Source organism: Bos mutus, chromosome 24 (genome assembly GCF_027580195.1).
Source record: "Bos mutus isolate GX-2022 chromosome 24, NWIPB_WYAK_1.1, whole genome shotgun sequence".
Taxonomy (NCBI): domain Eukaryota; kingdom Metazoa; phylum Chordata; class Mammalia; order Artiodactyla; family Bovidae; genus Bos; species Bos mutus.
In genome coordinates, this window is record NC_091640.1 from 57,024,224 (window position 1) to 57,037,558 (window position 13,335).

The 13,335-nt window shown below is 45.6% G+C and overlaps 1 protein-coding gene across 1 annotated transcript in view; it reads right to left on the reverse strand.

The window, feature by feature from the left end:
• Positions 1-13,335, reverse strand: part of ATP8B1 (ATPase phospholipid transporting 8B1) — a 107,329-nt gene that overhangs the window by 43,744 nt on the left and 50,250 nt on the right. Inside the window, exons 2-3 of the mRNA XM_070361593.1 lie at positions 7,920-8,122; positions 19-116 (exon numbers count right to left, since the gene is read on the reverse strand). Coding sequence (XP_070217694.1) covers positions 19-116; positions 7,920-8,100 — 279 coding nt within the window. The 5' untranslated portion in view covers positions 8,101-8,122. The remainder of the gene's footprint in view (positions 1-18; positions 117-7,919; positions 8,123-13,335) is intronic.

The window sequence follows — 13,335 nt, forward strand, 5'->3', positions numbered from 1 at the left end:
TAATTAAAATCAACTTACCGCATATTTGCTCTCCTTAATGCAAAAGAATACTGTGTTCATAAACTGAGGTTGTTCGTGGAAGCGTCGATCATTGGCTTTGACTTGCCATGTACAGTCTTTAAAAAAGAAAGAGAAAATTAGCCTGTTGCTATGGGTTAAATTATGTCTTTCCTAGATTCACACATTAAAGCTCTGACCCCATCCCGTACCTCAGAGTATGACCTTATTTGGGAACAAGATTCACTCAGATGCAAGTTAAAGTGGGGTCATTAGAGAGGACCCTAATCCAATATGACTGTCATCCTTAGAATAGAAGGAAACCAGGACTCAGAGATGCCCATGGAGGGAAGACAATCAAGCCAAGGAGAGAGGCCTGGAACAGACCCTTACCTCACAGCCCTCAGAAGGAATCAACACACCACAACACACCGATCTCAGACTTCTAGCCTCCAGGACTGTGACATAACACACTTCTGCATTCAAGTCACCCAGTTCGTGGTAATTTGTTAGGGCAGCCTCAGCAAACCAATGACCATGTTATAAACTGACCACTGTTCATAGAACATTTGATTCTAAAAGAAAAATCCTCATTTAAACATGGCCTGAACAACAACCCCAGAGCCCCACAAGGTCACAGCTAAATTAAGTTAAATTATTTCTTCAAACTCATTTACTTGGTTTATAAATTGTGTGTGTGTGCTGTCGCTTCAGTTGTGTCCGATGCTTTGTGACCCCATGGACTGTAGCCCACCAAGCTCCTCTGTCCATGGGATTCTCCAGGCAAAAAGACGGGAGTAGGTTGCCATGCCCTCCTCATTCTATTTTATGGTAATCTGCAAATTGTTAACAGTTTCATTTGGCTCTCAGATGACTCGTGACATATCCCTGGTCACCAGTGTTCTAGAACACCTCTGAGAACTGCTGTTTGAAAATTCAGGAAGGTTGAAAAGAAAAATACTGAAGATTCCTTAAAAACGGAGAAATCACCAATGACAAGGGATAAAAACCAAAGCCAGAAATGCGCAAGAGGAAAGAATAAGCCACCCTGTTCACGCGCTGGATTCTTCACCCCGCTTGTGGCTTCTTAAATTTGCTTCATAATTAAGTCCTCCAGCCAACGGTTCCTGTCTCCACACAGGCCCCTCACCTCCAGCCCGGTTTGATTGGGATGCTTCAGATTGAAGGCGGTATCTGACCTCAAGTAGAGCAGTGGAGGTCCATCAGAAATGCCCTTGGTCTCTTCATTTCACACTGTGAATAATACCTTGGAAAGCTTGGAGAAAGTAACTGGTGTCTTTGTCTGCTGCACCCTGAGCTTAACTACAGCAGCATCTATAGTTAATTTCAGAAATCGGATTGCAGTCAAGTAATCAAAATAACTATTTCTAACAGGGTTCCTCATTTGGCCCAATTCAGACAAATTTGGCCTAATTTCAGTTGGCAAAGTAACCGATTCCTTTTCCTGATACTTTCCTGAGTTTCATGCTAATTGCTTGAGGAGTAGTTCAATGAGAGACCACAAAGAAAGTGAAAACGGTTTCTGTGGTCAAACGCATTTGTGAAACACAGTATCCAACAGCCTCCTCTTGGACATTCAATGGACCCACTGGTGTATTAAAGTCTCTGGGAAGTCCTATAGTAAAGAACTTATTTAATTTTATTTAATCCAATCTTTTCAAAATTAATGTGACCAGGGCACATTTTTTAAAAATATCACAGAACACCTATTAATATCGTTTGAGAAGTGTTGTGTTAAGCACATGCCTTTAAGAAAGGAGGCAAAATAGCACTTGGAAATATTTACATTTTGGATCAAACATTTACTAAGTACTCAGTTAAAACAGAGAACCTTACTGGACACTTGGACCCCAAGGCTAATTTATAGAAAAAGTAGAAATCTTGTACCATTTTCTAGAATGGAAATATTGACCAAGAAAAGAGAAGTAATATACTAACCAACAAAAAAATTTCACCTTCACCTGATGACCCTTTGGTTAAAAGCAAGAAGGAAATTAATTCACAAGGGTTGTACCTAATAAAACCATCAATGCAATTACCATCAGCCACCAGCTCAAAATCATCTGGAAAACATGTATTTAATACATGTAAGTATGGCTACATGATGTTGGGTGTTCTCATGGTCACCAAGTCCTTTGATCATCACCATCTGGCAGAGAAAGTCAGTTTTACCCGACCCCTCATTCTGAACTCTTGATTATGGACAACTCTGCAACCAAAAAGCTGTTTTGGTTGGTGCAGACTACAGCAAACCAGCAGAGTTAAATGATCAAAAGTTTAGCATCAGAAAACAAACAAAAAGCAACCCAAGAGGGAAATGGGTAAAGGACAAATAGATCATGCATACAAAGAGAAATTGAATGGCTCTTAAAAATATGAAGATACCCAAGTTCATCAAAAAACAAGGACAATTCTTCAGTGAGGTACCCATTTTTATCCCACAAAGGCAAAATAAACAGGCCCTCTTAGGTGGTCTCTGCAGAGAACAAGTTGGCTACATCTATCAAACTTCAACACAGACATGCTCACTGAGAGTGTGTACACTCTTGGATAAAGAAATAACATATCTCAGGGCTATTCAATGCAGCCCTGTTAATCAGGGAGATTAGAAACAGCCTAAATACCACTATGAGCAGCTGGTTAAATATCCACACAATGAAAGTCCGTGTGGTCCACAAACAAGAATGAGGCAGCTTTACATGTACATCATGACAGGGGAGATCGTCAAATTACCCTGACCGTGCAGGCATGAGTGCACAGAATGAGAGCACAGTAGGGATCCAGGCGTGCACACACACTTGCACACGTGTGACTACGTGTATATGTATCTATGGGTATGTAAGGTCTCCTGTTTGTAAGTATTCTTTGCAAAAAGTGGTGTCTGTGTATCTCCAGAAGGACACAGGAGAAATGGGCAAGAGCAGAGACAGAAGAGGCAGGTGGGAGTTCATCTTCACTCTGCACCCTTTTATCAATACTATGTGCAATAGTGCAGCCCTTTATCAATACTATTATCTTTGGGGGGAAAATCATTTGTAATTCCCTTTACTGGATGACAATAAATATGTTTATAATAGGTTAATTAAATAATAAATAGATTTAAATCAATATACGTAAGTTGCTTGATTTTCTTATGGTCAGGATGCCATTATGTTTAATTTTTTGAAAATATTACTCAAGGGAATTCCCTGGCAGTTCAGTGGTTAGGGCTCCAAGTTTTTGCTGTCAAGGGCCCAGGTTCAATCCCTGGTTGGGAAAATTAGATCCCGTAAGCCATGTGGTGCTGCCAAAAAAAAAAAAAAGTCAATAAAAAAAATATTATCCCGAAAGGCAATGGGATGGTGAATGGGAATAAATCGAGAGAGGAGAAGACAGGAAAAGATGGAAACCTGTGTAGTCATGGGGAAGAAACACACCTACATTCAACAATGAGTAAATCTTAAAAGTATCTTTGAATAAGTCCACATACACCCACAAATACATGTTGCATTCCATTCCAAATCAAACACGTGACAAGGCTGCAAGCTGCACACAGCCGTCTCGGTCGGAGAGGAAGATAGGGCCCCGTTACACGGGCCTGAGCTGCCAGGGGAAGCAGGTGGAATCAGATCCCAGGGCAGGGCAGTCTTCTGCAGGGATGGAGCTGGGACTGAGAGGAGGAAACAGCAGCAGAGCAGCAGCCGCGGGAGGAGCCGGCTGTTTTCAGCCTAAATTGCTGGCCCTCAGCAAAGTGTCCAAACTCTTCAGCACGGGCACCGCCCCACCCATCATCAAGCTCCAAAAGGGCTCGAGGCTTCCTGGACTCTCAGCCCCTGGGAGCCCTGCTTCCCGCTGCCTCACCCTGGCACACCCTGCCCCTGAGACCTCGGGGGTCAACTTGCTGCTCGCCTTTACTCAGGACTCAGCACAGGTGTCCTCACCTCCAGGAAGCCTTCCTTGACCAGGGGAGGCCTTGCCTGGTTCCCTCATACCTCTGCTGAAGCTGCTCCTGCTGTCAGTCACACATGCCCCCCAAGCCTGCTGCCCCGACACCAGCTCAGAACAAACAAGACAGCTTGGACCTTGGGTCCTTGGAGCACTTGCAGATTAGCTGGAAGAAGGGCACTGTACAAGCAGTGTAAAATAAAAACCAGTGGTTTCCAAGTCACACTGTGATGCATGCTGAAAAGGAGGGGCGTGAGGTTACAACGGTCCTCTCCCCATAAGGTCCTCGCTCCCCCAGGCTGAATTCCAGCTCCTCCACGTGCCACAGGTGTGCCACCCTACCTCCTTCCACGGCGGGCATCTGGACGTGGCCCCCCACTGGGCAGCCTCCTTCCTCTCCCCGCCCCTAGTTAACTCCTCCTCATCTTTCTCTTGGCAGCTCGGGCATGCCTTTCCACTAGGAAGCGCTCCCTGACTCCCGTCCAAGGCAGGATGTTTGCTCTGACGTGGGAAGAGGGTGGGTGAAAAAAGCCCACTGGACTGGGCACTGGGGTTCCTGGTGTTCTTGCCAAAAGCGTCATCCTTGGGGAGCTGGGGCGGGCCCCAGAGGGGAAGGACCGGGGGAACAGAAGGCTGTGATGGTAGAGAAATGGGTTTCCAGAAGTTCAGTCAGGAGAACAGGAGACAGGATAGCTGCCCGAGGCAGAAAGCAGGATCCAGGTGAGAGTTTGCTGCAGGAAAGGAACGCGGTTATGTGCGTTTGTAAGCCAGCCAGTGCGAGAAGCGGGGAGGGTTAACTCACCAAGCAACGTGGCTGAGGAGGCAGGAGATGGCTTTCTCGTCCCATCCCCAGGCTCAGAAAAGTAAGCCAGTGTGCTAAGGCAGGGCACGTGTTCATTCCCAAGGACTTCCATCTTTACGCTGGTTCCTGACTGGCACAGAACTACCCAAGGAGTTGACCTGGAGCTACCAGGAGGGTGGAGGGGTAAGCTACATTCACAAACCAACCCACAAACCACCTGGAGTCAAGGAATTTCAGGAACCTGTGACTGAATAAAATTAAACTGGTTTCTTTAGAGTCAAAGCTTTCCGGGATTCTTATATGCTAATGGATAACCTTAAACTTCAAGAGGACAAAGAATTCTGCGTTTCCAGTCTCAGGGACCAAAGAATCTCTGTGTCCAGAAATATCTGGACATACTTGGGACATACCATTCTTGTGTGCTCACAAGAGAATGTCCATCCCATCGCATGGAAACATGCCCCTTAGTTTTGTCAACAGCCGCACAGAGGAAACCAAGGTAGGAAAATCTGCGGGTTTTTCTTCCCTCAAGGCACATTCTGACAACAGGCTTACATCTGTTCTTGATTCTAGCAGCACACAAAAAATGTCCTTCCGCTGAAAAGTACTTGCAATGGGTCTCTCAAAACCCTTGCTTACTAAAGTGGGGCTAAGCATCTTTTTAAAAAAGAGAACCAACTTTCTGCACTAAACTATGGTTAAGAAAAATGAATGTGGTTCTGGCACTCTTAGACACTGCTCTGCTGGAAGAGGCCCGGGTCCCTGGTATCACTCAGCTGGAGGGTACTTCACAGAGTGACTCACGCTCTGAGTTCTAAAGAAGTGAGTTCGTTGGAGAAAACTGTCCTTCATGTAAAATGTCAAGATAGACAGATGACAGTTAAAAAGGAAGTCAGAATGACTGGGAAAATGCCCACGTAGGGATATGGGGGGGGGAAATTAAGAGGGGGAAAGAAGGATGCAGAGGAAGAAGGGAGAGAAGTGGGGGTGCAGGAGAGGATGAAGACTGGTTTCTGGGGTGCAGGGTAGAAGCAGGAATGAAAGGAAAGGGGTCAAGCGCACGCTGAGTGTCCTCTGTGTCTGGGAAGGGCACACAGAGGGGTCAGAATAATAATACTTGGGGGGATTCCACTGGCCAGCCAGTGGTTGGGACTTGGCATCACTGGGGCCTGGGTCCCATCCCTGGTGGAGAACTAGTGGTCTCTCGGTCACATAATAATAATAATGATATTTTTAAAGTCATTTGAAAGCGGTTTTGAGAATCACCAAATTCCCCTATCCTTGGAAAAGACTCTGAAGAGCCAAGATCAAGTCTGAGCTCCCTGCAATGCCTGTGTTCTGAGGGTAGCAATCTACGAGAAATATGACCTGGGAGCCGCATGATCAGCAAAGAACCCTGGGCAGTAGAATGTGAAGGCAGAGCTGGAAAAAAACAGAGGTGAGCGTTTCCACCCACTACGTGCCCCTCTGACAATTCCACAGGCACCCAACCCTGTCCGTTTCCTTGTCCTGGACCACACATCTGATAACACGGCAGCAAGCCCAAAGCAAAGTTCACCCGTACACGCACCAAGCCCATTCTCAGCCAGCTCATCAGATACCTACATAGGGTCGAATCCATGATGGCTACATAAAACTTGAAAAGTACAGCGGAAGAAGGAACGAGGAAGAAATACGTTATTTACTATTTGGGCAACCAACTAGAACTCCCCTTGCTAACTCGTCCGGGGACTCCAGCCTTATCCCCATTCAAACACTATCCAGTCCGGACCTGTTATGACAGAGGCCACATTCCTCATCAGACTGACAGTGATTCCATTTCAACGAAGCCCAATTATAGTGATTTCAATGCCTTTTCAGGAGGCGCTGATACTCAATAGCTTAAAATTACAGCCAGACATCCACAGGAAGACCTGATCCTGCTCAGGGTTTGATACAGAAAGCTGAGGAGGGGAAAACGATGTCGTTGAGCAGACGCCCTCCCTAGGTCTCGGAGCCTGTGATGGGAGGCGGCCCTCGTGGGCACACGCACACATCACCTCCCCATCAGGACCTCCCCACACAGAAGAGCAGAAGACAGGCACCATCTGAGCAGAGCAGGAGGAATCATTACATCAGGGGGATTTCGTGCTTTATCTGTTTTTCTACAGGTGAAATCTCTTTGGAAAACAAACAAACAAATCAGCTTAACAGGCCGCAGAATCCTGGAGGGAGAGCCTGGGGGCAGGGAAACACAAGGGAAGCTGGCTTCTGGTAGGCCTGGAAGGCGGGTCGGCAATGACGGGGAAACCAGACAAAACCAGAGGTTATTCTAACTGAGGCTGGAACGAGGTGCAGCGGGAGAGGCAGAAAGAGAACAACTTCCTGGTGATTTCTGGGAGTGGGAAACCAGTTATGTCGCTGGAATTGAAGGGACTGGGGAGGAAAAACATTTTCAGCTTGAACTATGGAGCAAATCTGGGCTGAAAAGACCAAAGGATCGGCTTCCTCCTGGAGTGGAAGCAGCTAGAAGAAAAGACCGCATGTGTTTGTAGGAAATGAAATAGAAAAGTCATGGGAGAAAAAAAGCACAACCATAAAAATCAACTACGTTCTATAACCCCAAATGACAGGTTGTCTATGGCCATTTTCAAGAAACATCAGTGGTGCTGAGTAAGTGGGACAGAGACCGTATGAGTCACAAAGCCTGAAATAGCTACTACCTGTCCCTTGGCGGAAAATGTCTGCCAGTCCGTGGTCCAGAGCCGGCCTTGAAGCAGCCCTGATTCGGGGCAGGGAGCACTCTTTGCTGCATCACAGCCCCTCGTGACAGAGACCTACACATTCTCCCCCCGTTACTAAAAAGTCAAAACCATTTTATATTCACAAAGGACTGAACAAACGTTACGGTGACTCCAAGGTTCCTGGGTGTGGTGACAAGCAAATTCTTCCCCACTCAGCTCCTTTCTAAAAATAGAGACAGGCAGCAAGAACCTTCTGTTTTCTCTGCAGAACTTGACAGCTATGGTCCACCAGCCCCACCACTCTGAGGACACTGTGTACCTTCCCAGCCCATCAAGTTTCATCCGAAGCCAAGAGAAAGAAGACGCCTCCCGGAGCACCCGTCCTTTGCACCTGTTGCTACTGCCCACGTGAGGACAGACAGGTGCCTGGTCTCCTGACTCCAGCACGTTACCTTTTTTGAACGGCTCCCGGGTTTCCTCCGCTTCTTTGTTAACCCGATTCTGCTGTGGTTCCACCGCAGGTTCGTGGTAGTCAAGCTCATCTTCTGTTTCATCATCACTGTAGGGGACCACTTCATCATTAGGCTGAGAATCCTCGTCAAACGTCGTTTCTGAGTCTCTTTCTGTACTCATTCTGCTGGCAAACTGGAACTACCTGGTTTAAAAGAAAGGGAAACCAGAGTGAGATAGGACCCGTGCCTAGTTTTTGGTTGAATTCTTCCTGCATTCGCTTATGACGCTTTTGACAGAACGTTATTTACCCACGTGGACATATGACTGATGAAGGACCCCCAAAGTTCAACTTATCATGCAAATAAGAACAAAACCATTCATTATTGATTAAATGCTTGGGTGAGAATTTACAACAATAATGTAGCTGCCAACTTTTTTTAAGGGTATACAAGCTTTAAGGTTTTATTTCAAATTGTGTGTCTCTACCCAGCAAAATTAATCGGTTCACAACCAACATTAAAATAAAATGAACCAGATTTAAAAATATCAGAGTACAGCAGGCATAGAAAGAGTACTGTTTGGTTAAACACTTTTACAAAGCTGACACATACATATGTTTATTTGCATTGTGGGTCTTAATGGAATTGAATTTCTCTTGGGAAGTGTGCCCTGCTTTCAAAGTTTGAAAACCACTGTCCTACAATATCTGGTTGCAATTAACATTAATATTCTGAGCTTTTACTGTGTGATGTATTTTAAATACCAGCTTAGTCCTCAAATTTTCCTAATGGCTTCTTGAAAACACATTCTAGCCTATTTTCCTGTGACCACCCACTCCTTATATTTAGAATTTGTGTTTGTGTATACACCACTGCATAAAGTGACACCACACAAGTGCTAAGTGCAACCTCAGTTCTATTTACATTAGGAATATATTTACACTAATACTTCCTGGCATTATTTACTGATACATCAGCATCATACCTCCATGTACTCGGTATCATTAATAGTGGCAGCTCACATTTATTTAGTGTTAACTGCATGAGGGACTCTGAATGAAATGCTTTATCAACACTGGCTCCTTGAAACTTTCCACATCAGCATAGTGAAGGTATTATTGCTATTTGTAGTCTACAGAGGGGGAAACCAAACCTTTACAACACTGGACAACTTGTAAAATATTTACTGAAATCTGGAGGTAAGAACAATTGCTCTCCAAGGATTCATCTTTTATATTCCACTTTCATGTTTTAGTTTTTAGATATTTTAATCAGGGTTAGTTGCCTTGAGTGGAACTATTTAGCTGGCTGCACACTTTACCAAATCTAGCATCTTAAACATCTAAATTTTTATAATGAGTGTACATCTAAGAAATGTTCGAATATTTAAGTGAGGATTTTGTCCAACATTATTTAAAATAAAACCCAGAAGCAACATGGATATCCAATGAGTATTGCTATTGTTTAGCTGCTAAGTTGTGTCTGACTCTTTTGCGATCCCACGGACTATAGCCCATCTGGCTCCTCCAGGCAAGAATACTGGAGTGGGTTACCACTCCCTTCTCCAGGGGATCTTCCTGACACAGGGGGCTGAACCCACAACTCCTTCATTTGCAGGCAGGTTCTTTACCACTGAGTCACCAGGGAAGCCAAGTAAAATACTGGACTACTGCAAAACACAAGTAGACTTAAGGGCAGGCAGACTCAGGGTTAAAACCTTTAACTGCCAAGTAAAACATTTTCCCTCTTTCCTAATTTTCTATGGGTTAGTAAATGGCAGTTTCTTGGGATTTTACACTTGCTTAATTGGCCTTACTTGCAGTTTTATGGTTTAGCTAGTATTTAAATTTAATACACTCCTTAGGGCTTCCCTAGTGGCTGAGACGGTAAAGAATCCGCCTACAATGCAGGAGACCTGGGTTCAATCCCTGGGTCGGGAATCTCTCTTGAGAAGGGAATAGTATTCTTGCCTGGAGAATTCCATGGACAGAGGAGCCTAGTGGGCTACAGGCCATGGGGTCACAAAGAGTTGTGTCCAACTGAACACCTAACACACACACACACTTTTAAAAATTCTCAAACTCTTAAGGGCAGACTTTCATCAGAAATCTTTCAGAACAAAAATAATAAAAGTGGTGACCATGTACTGGACACCTATTTTATATCAAGCAGGACAACCCGTGAGGTAGATATTATCTACCCATCTTTCGGATAAGGAGGCTGGGGCTCAGCTGGTAAGTGACAGAATCAGGATCTCATCTCTCCATCGCAAGGGCACACACGGCGTGCAAAGGCCTGAAAGCGCCACGGAGAAAGTTTCCTTATTGTATTAATAGAAAGCGTGTGAAAGTGTGTGAGTCATTCAGTCATGTCAGACTCTTTGTGACTCACAGACTGTAGCCCACCAGGCTCCTCTGTCCATGGAATTCTCCAGGCAAGAATACTGGAGTGGGTAGCTATTCCCTTCTCCAGAGGATCTTCCTGACCTGGGGATCGAACCCAGGTCTCCTGCATTGCAGGCGGATTCTTTACCATCTGAGCTGCCAGGGAAGCCCATGTTATTAATAGTAAACACACACAACATGCATTTGCCATTCTAAGCATGTGTAAGTATCCAGGTTAGTGGCATAAATGCCTTCTATAGAAACACCCGTAAAAGGAATAGACTTCATAACCACAAGCCACGTGACCCAAAGAAAATAGCCACTGCACAACCCGCCCACTCACCACCCAAACACCCACTCCAGGCCAGATCTGTGTGGCTGCCTTGGAAGGCTGGGCGGGGAGTTCTGAGCTGAGCAGGAAGCTGTCTGCTGTGCGTGTGTGTGAGTGTGTGTGATATGCAGACGTGTGTGTGTCAGTGTGTGTGATATGCAGACACTCTGTCGTCTTAGACTACCAAAGAAAAATTTGTTAGAAATCATTCCCTTGAAGCTCTTGGGGACATGGAGCAGCTTTCCAGGTCTAGTCATAATCCTGTCAGGCAGGCACTACATAAAATACAGATTTGGAAACTTCATGTCTCTCCCTACCACTCCAGCCCGTCACAGACACCTGTGAATTTATTCAACCTTCACTGAGCATCTACTAGGCACACGCTGCGACCTTAGGCACTAGGAACTGAACTGCCACCCAGGTTACTGAGGGATGAAAGTGAAAGTGTCAGGCACTCAGTCATGTCCAACCTTTGCGACCCTATGGACTGTAGCCCACCAGGCTCTTGTCCACAGGATTCTCCAGGCAAGAACACTGGAGTGGGTTGCCATGCCCTCCTCCAGGGGATCTTCCCGACCCAGGGTTCGAAAACCCGCGTCTCTTATGTCTCCTACCGAGGGATACAGATATGTAAATTATGTGTGGGTCCTGAGACATTTCTCCCCAAACACACACGTCCAACCCACTCCCTCCTCTTCATCCCCGCAGCCACCACCATAATGCAGGACACCACAATCTTGCTCCTTAAATGCCGCAGGTGCAGTCTAACAGGACTTCCCACCATCAGCTAGCATGTCCCTCAGAGTCATGCCTTTCTCCTGCTTAGACCCTTCTTGTGGATTATGGACTGAACTGCCTCCGCCAAACTGAAAGATTAGCCCTAACTCTTAGTGTAACTGCACTTGAAGACAGGGCCTTTAGAGGTGCTGCTGCTTAGGCGCTTCAGTCGTGTCCCACTCTTTGCGACCCCATGGACTGCAGCCCGCCAGGCTCCTCTGTCCATGGGATTCTCCAGACAAGAATACTGGAGTGGGTTGCCATGCCCTCCTCCAGGGGATCTTCCTGCCCAGGGATCAAACCCATGTCTTCTTTAACTTTTGCATTGCAGGTGGATTCTTAACCCACTGAGCTACCTGGGAAGCCCTTTAAAGAAGTGACAGAGGTTAAACAACATTATATGTGTGGGGCCCCAATCAGACAGTTCTCCTGTCCATATAAGAAGAGGAAAAACCACCTAAGAGCTCTGTCTTTCTGTGTATGCACAGAAGAAAGGCCCCGTGGGGACACTGCAAAATGGCAGTCAAGGAGAGCATCCTCTCCAAAAACCACACAGGAGGCCCTTCTGTCTCTGCCGTTGAGAGCTTACAGTCTAGACAAGAGTCAGCATGTGACAGCCTGAGGGCCAGATTTGGCCAATCGTCTGTTTTTGTAAATAAAGTTTTATTAGAACACATCCTTGCTCATTCCTTCATGTACTGCTTATGGCCAATTTTACACAATAACAGAGTTGAATAGTTGTGATGGACAATGAATGGTAAAAATATTCACTATCTGGCCCTTTACACACAAAAAGTCTGCTGACCCCCAAACTAAAACAAAAGATAATAAGAGAACAACAAAACAAGCGGTCAACAACTAACACCCACAGCCAGACACAATTATAACCGACCTGGACACATCATGGGTGCTTTCTGAAGGTGTGAAACAAACCACCGGGGCCAGTGGTGGGCAAACATCCCTAAACCATACATTCGCCCTACTGATTGTTAACGGTACTCTTTCAGCTGCAGCACAGTTGTGTGACTGGAGAGGACGCACAATTCCAGATACTGAGGGAACAACGCACCGTCATCTCTGGCTTCATGTGAGGAAGCTGTGGTTACGCGTCTTCTCATACCCAGTCCAATTCGGCATTTCATCATTAATCCATGTGCTTACAATCATGGCAGCAGATGGAAAGGCGAGTAAATGTTGGAGCAAGGCAGCAAAAATTTTATCAGGACTTTTGAAAACTTGTCAACGTAATACAGCATTCAAGGATTTTTCTGGTCACATGATCTTAGGAAAACAGAATCTTTAGTTCCTGCTCAGGCTGAGAAGCAGCATAATTTCATTGAAAAGAACACAGGTCTGGATTCAAATCCTGGCTCTGCCATTCACCAGTTTACCACTTGGATGGGTTGTTTAACATTTTGGAAGGGAAGAGGAGAAGATGCTTCATTCTCCGTCCTGCCTTCTGCAGTATTCAATCCTCTTGGTCATAAACCCCAGAAGATAGGAGGAGTAAATGGCAGGATTTCCAAACTCGAACCCCTAACATCTATCATCTGTCATCTTTGAATACTTGGCTATGAAATACTTGTCAAGTGACTGAATGCCTGAAATTCTCTGTTCCTTTTGTAGTGGACAGGGTGCTAAAGGAGAGAGAAAAAGGAGACTCAGGCGCAAAGAAATACCTTTCTGCCCTTGCAATAGAACTCTGAGGTCAGAAGTAACGAAAGTACAAACTTTCGCTGTGATCATAAGGTTCCTAGATTCAAATGAAGGGAAAGGAGGAACAAGGAGCGTCCTGACACGGCCAGGGTCTGACCTGTACACAGACACACTCAGAGGCTGGGGAGGCCAAGAGTCCCTGATCAATATGTCTTTGTGGTACAAACGGATTTGTGTCCGCAGTGGCCCAGCCTAAACCAGGAAGGGA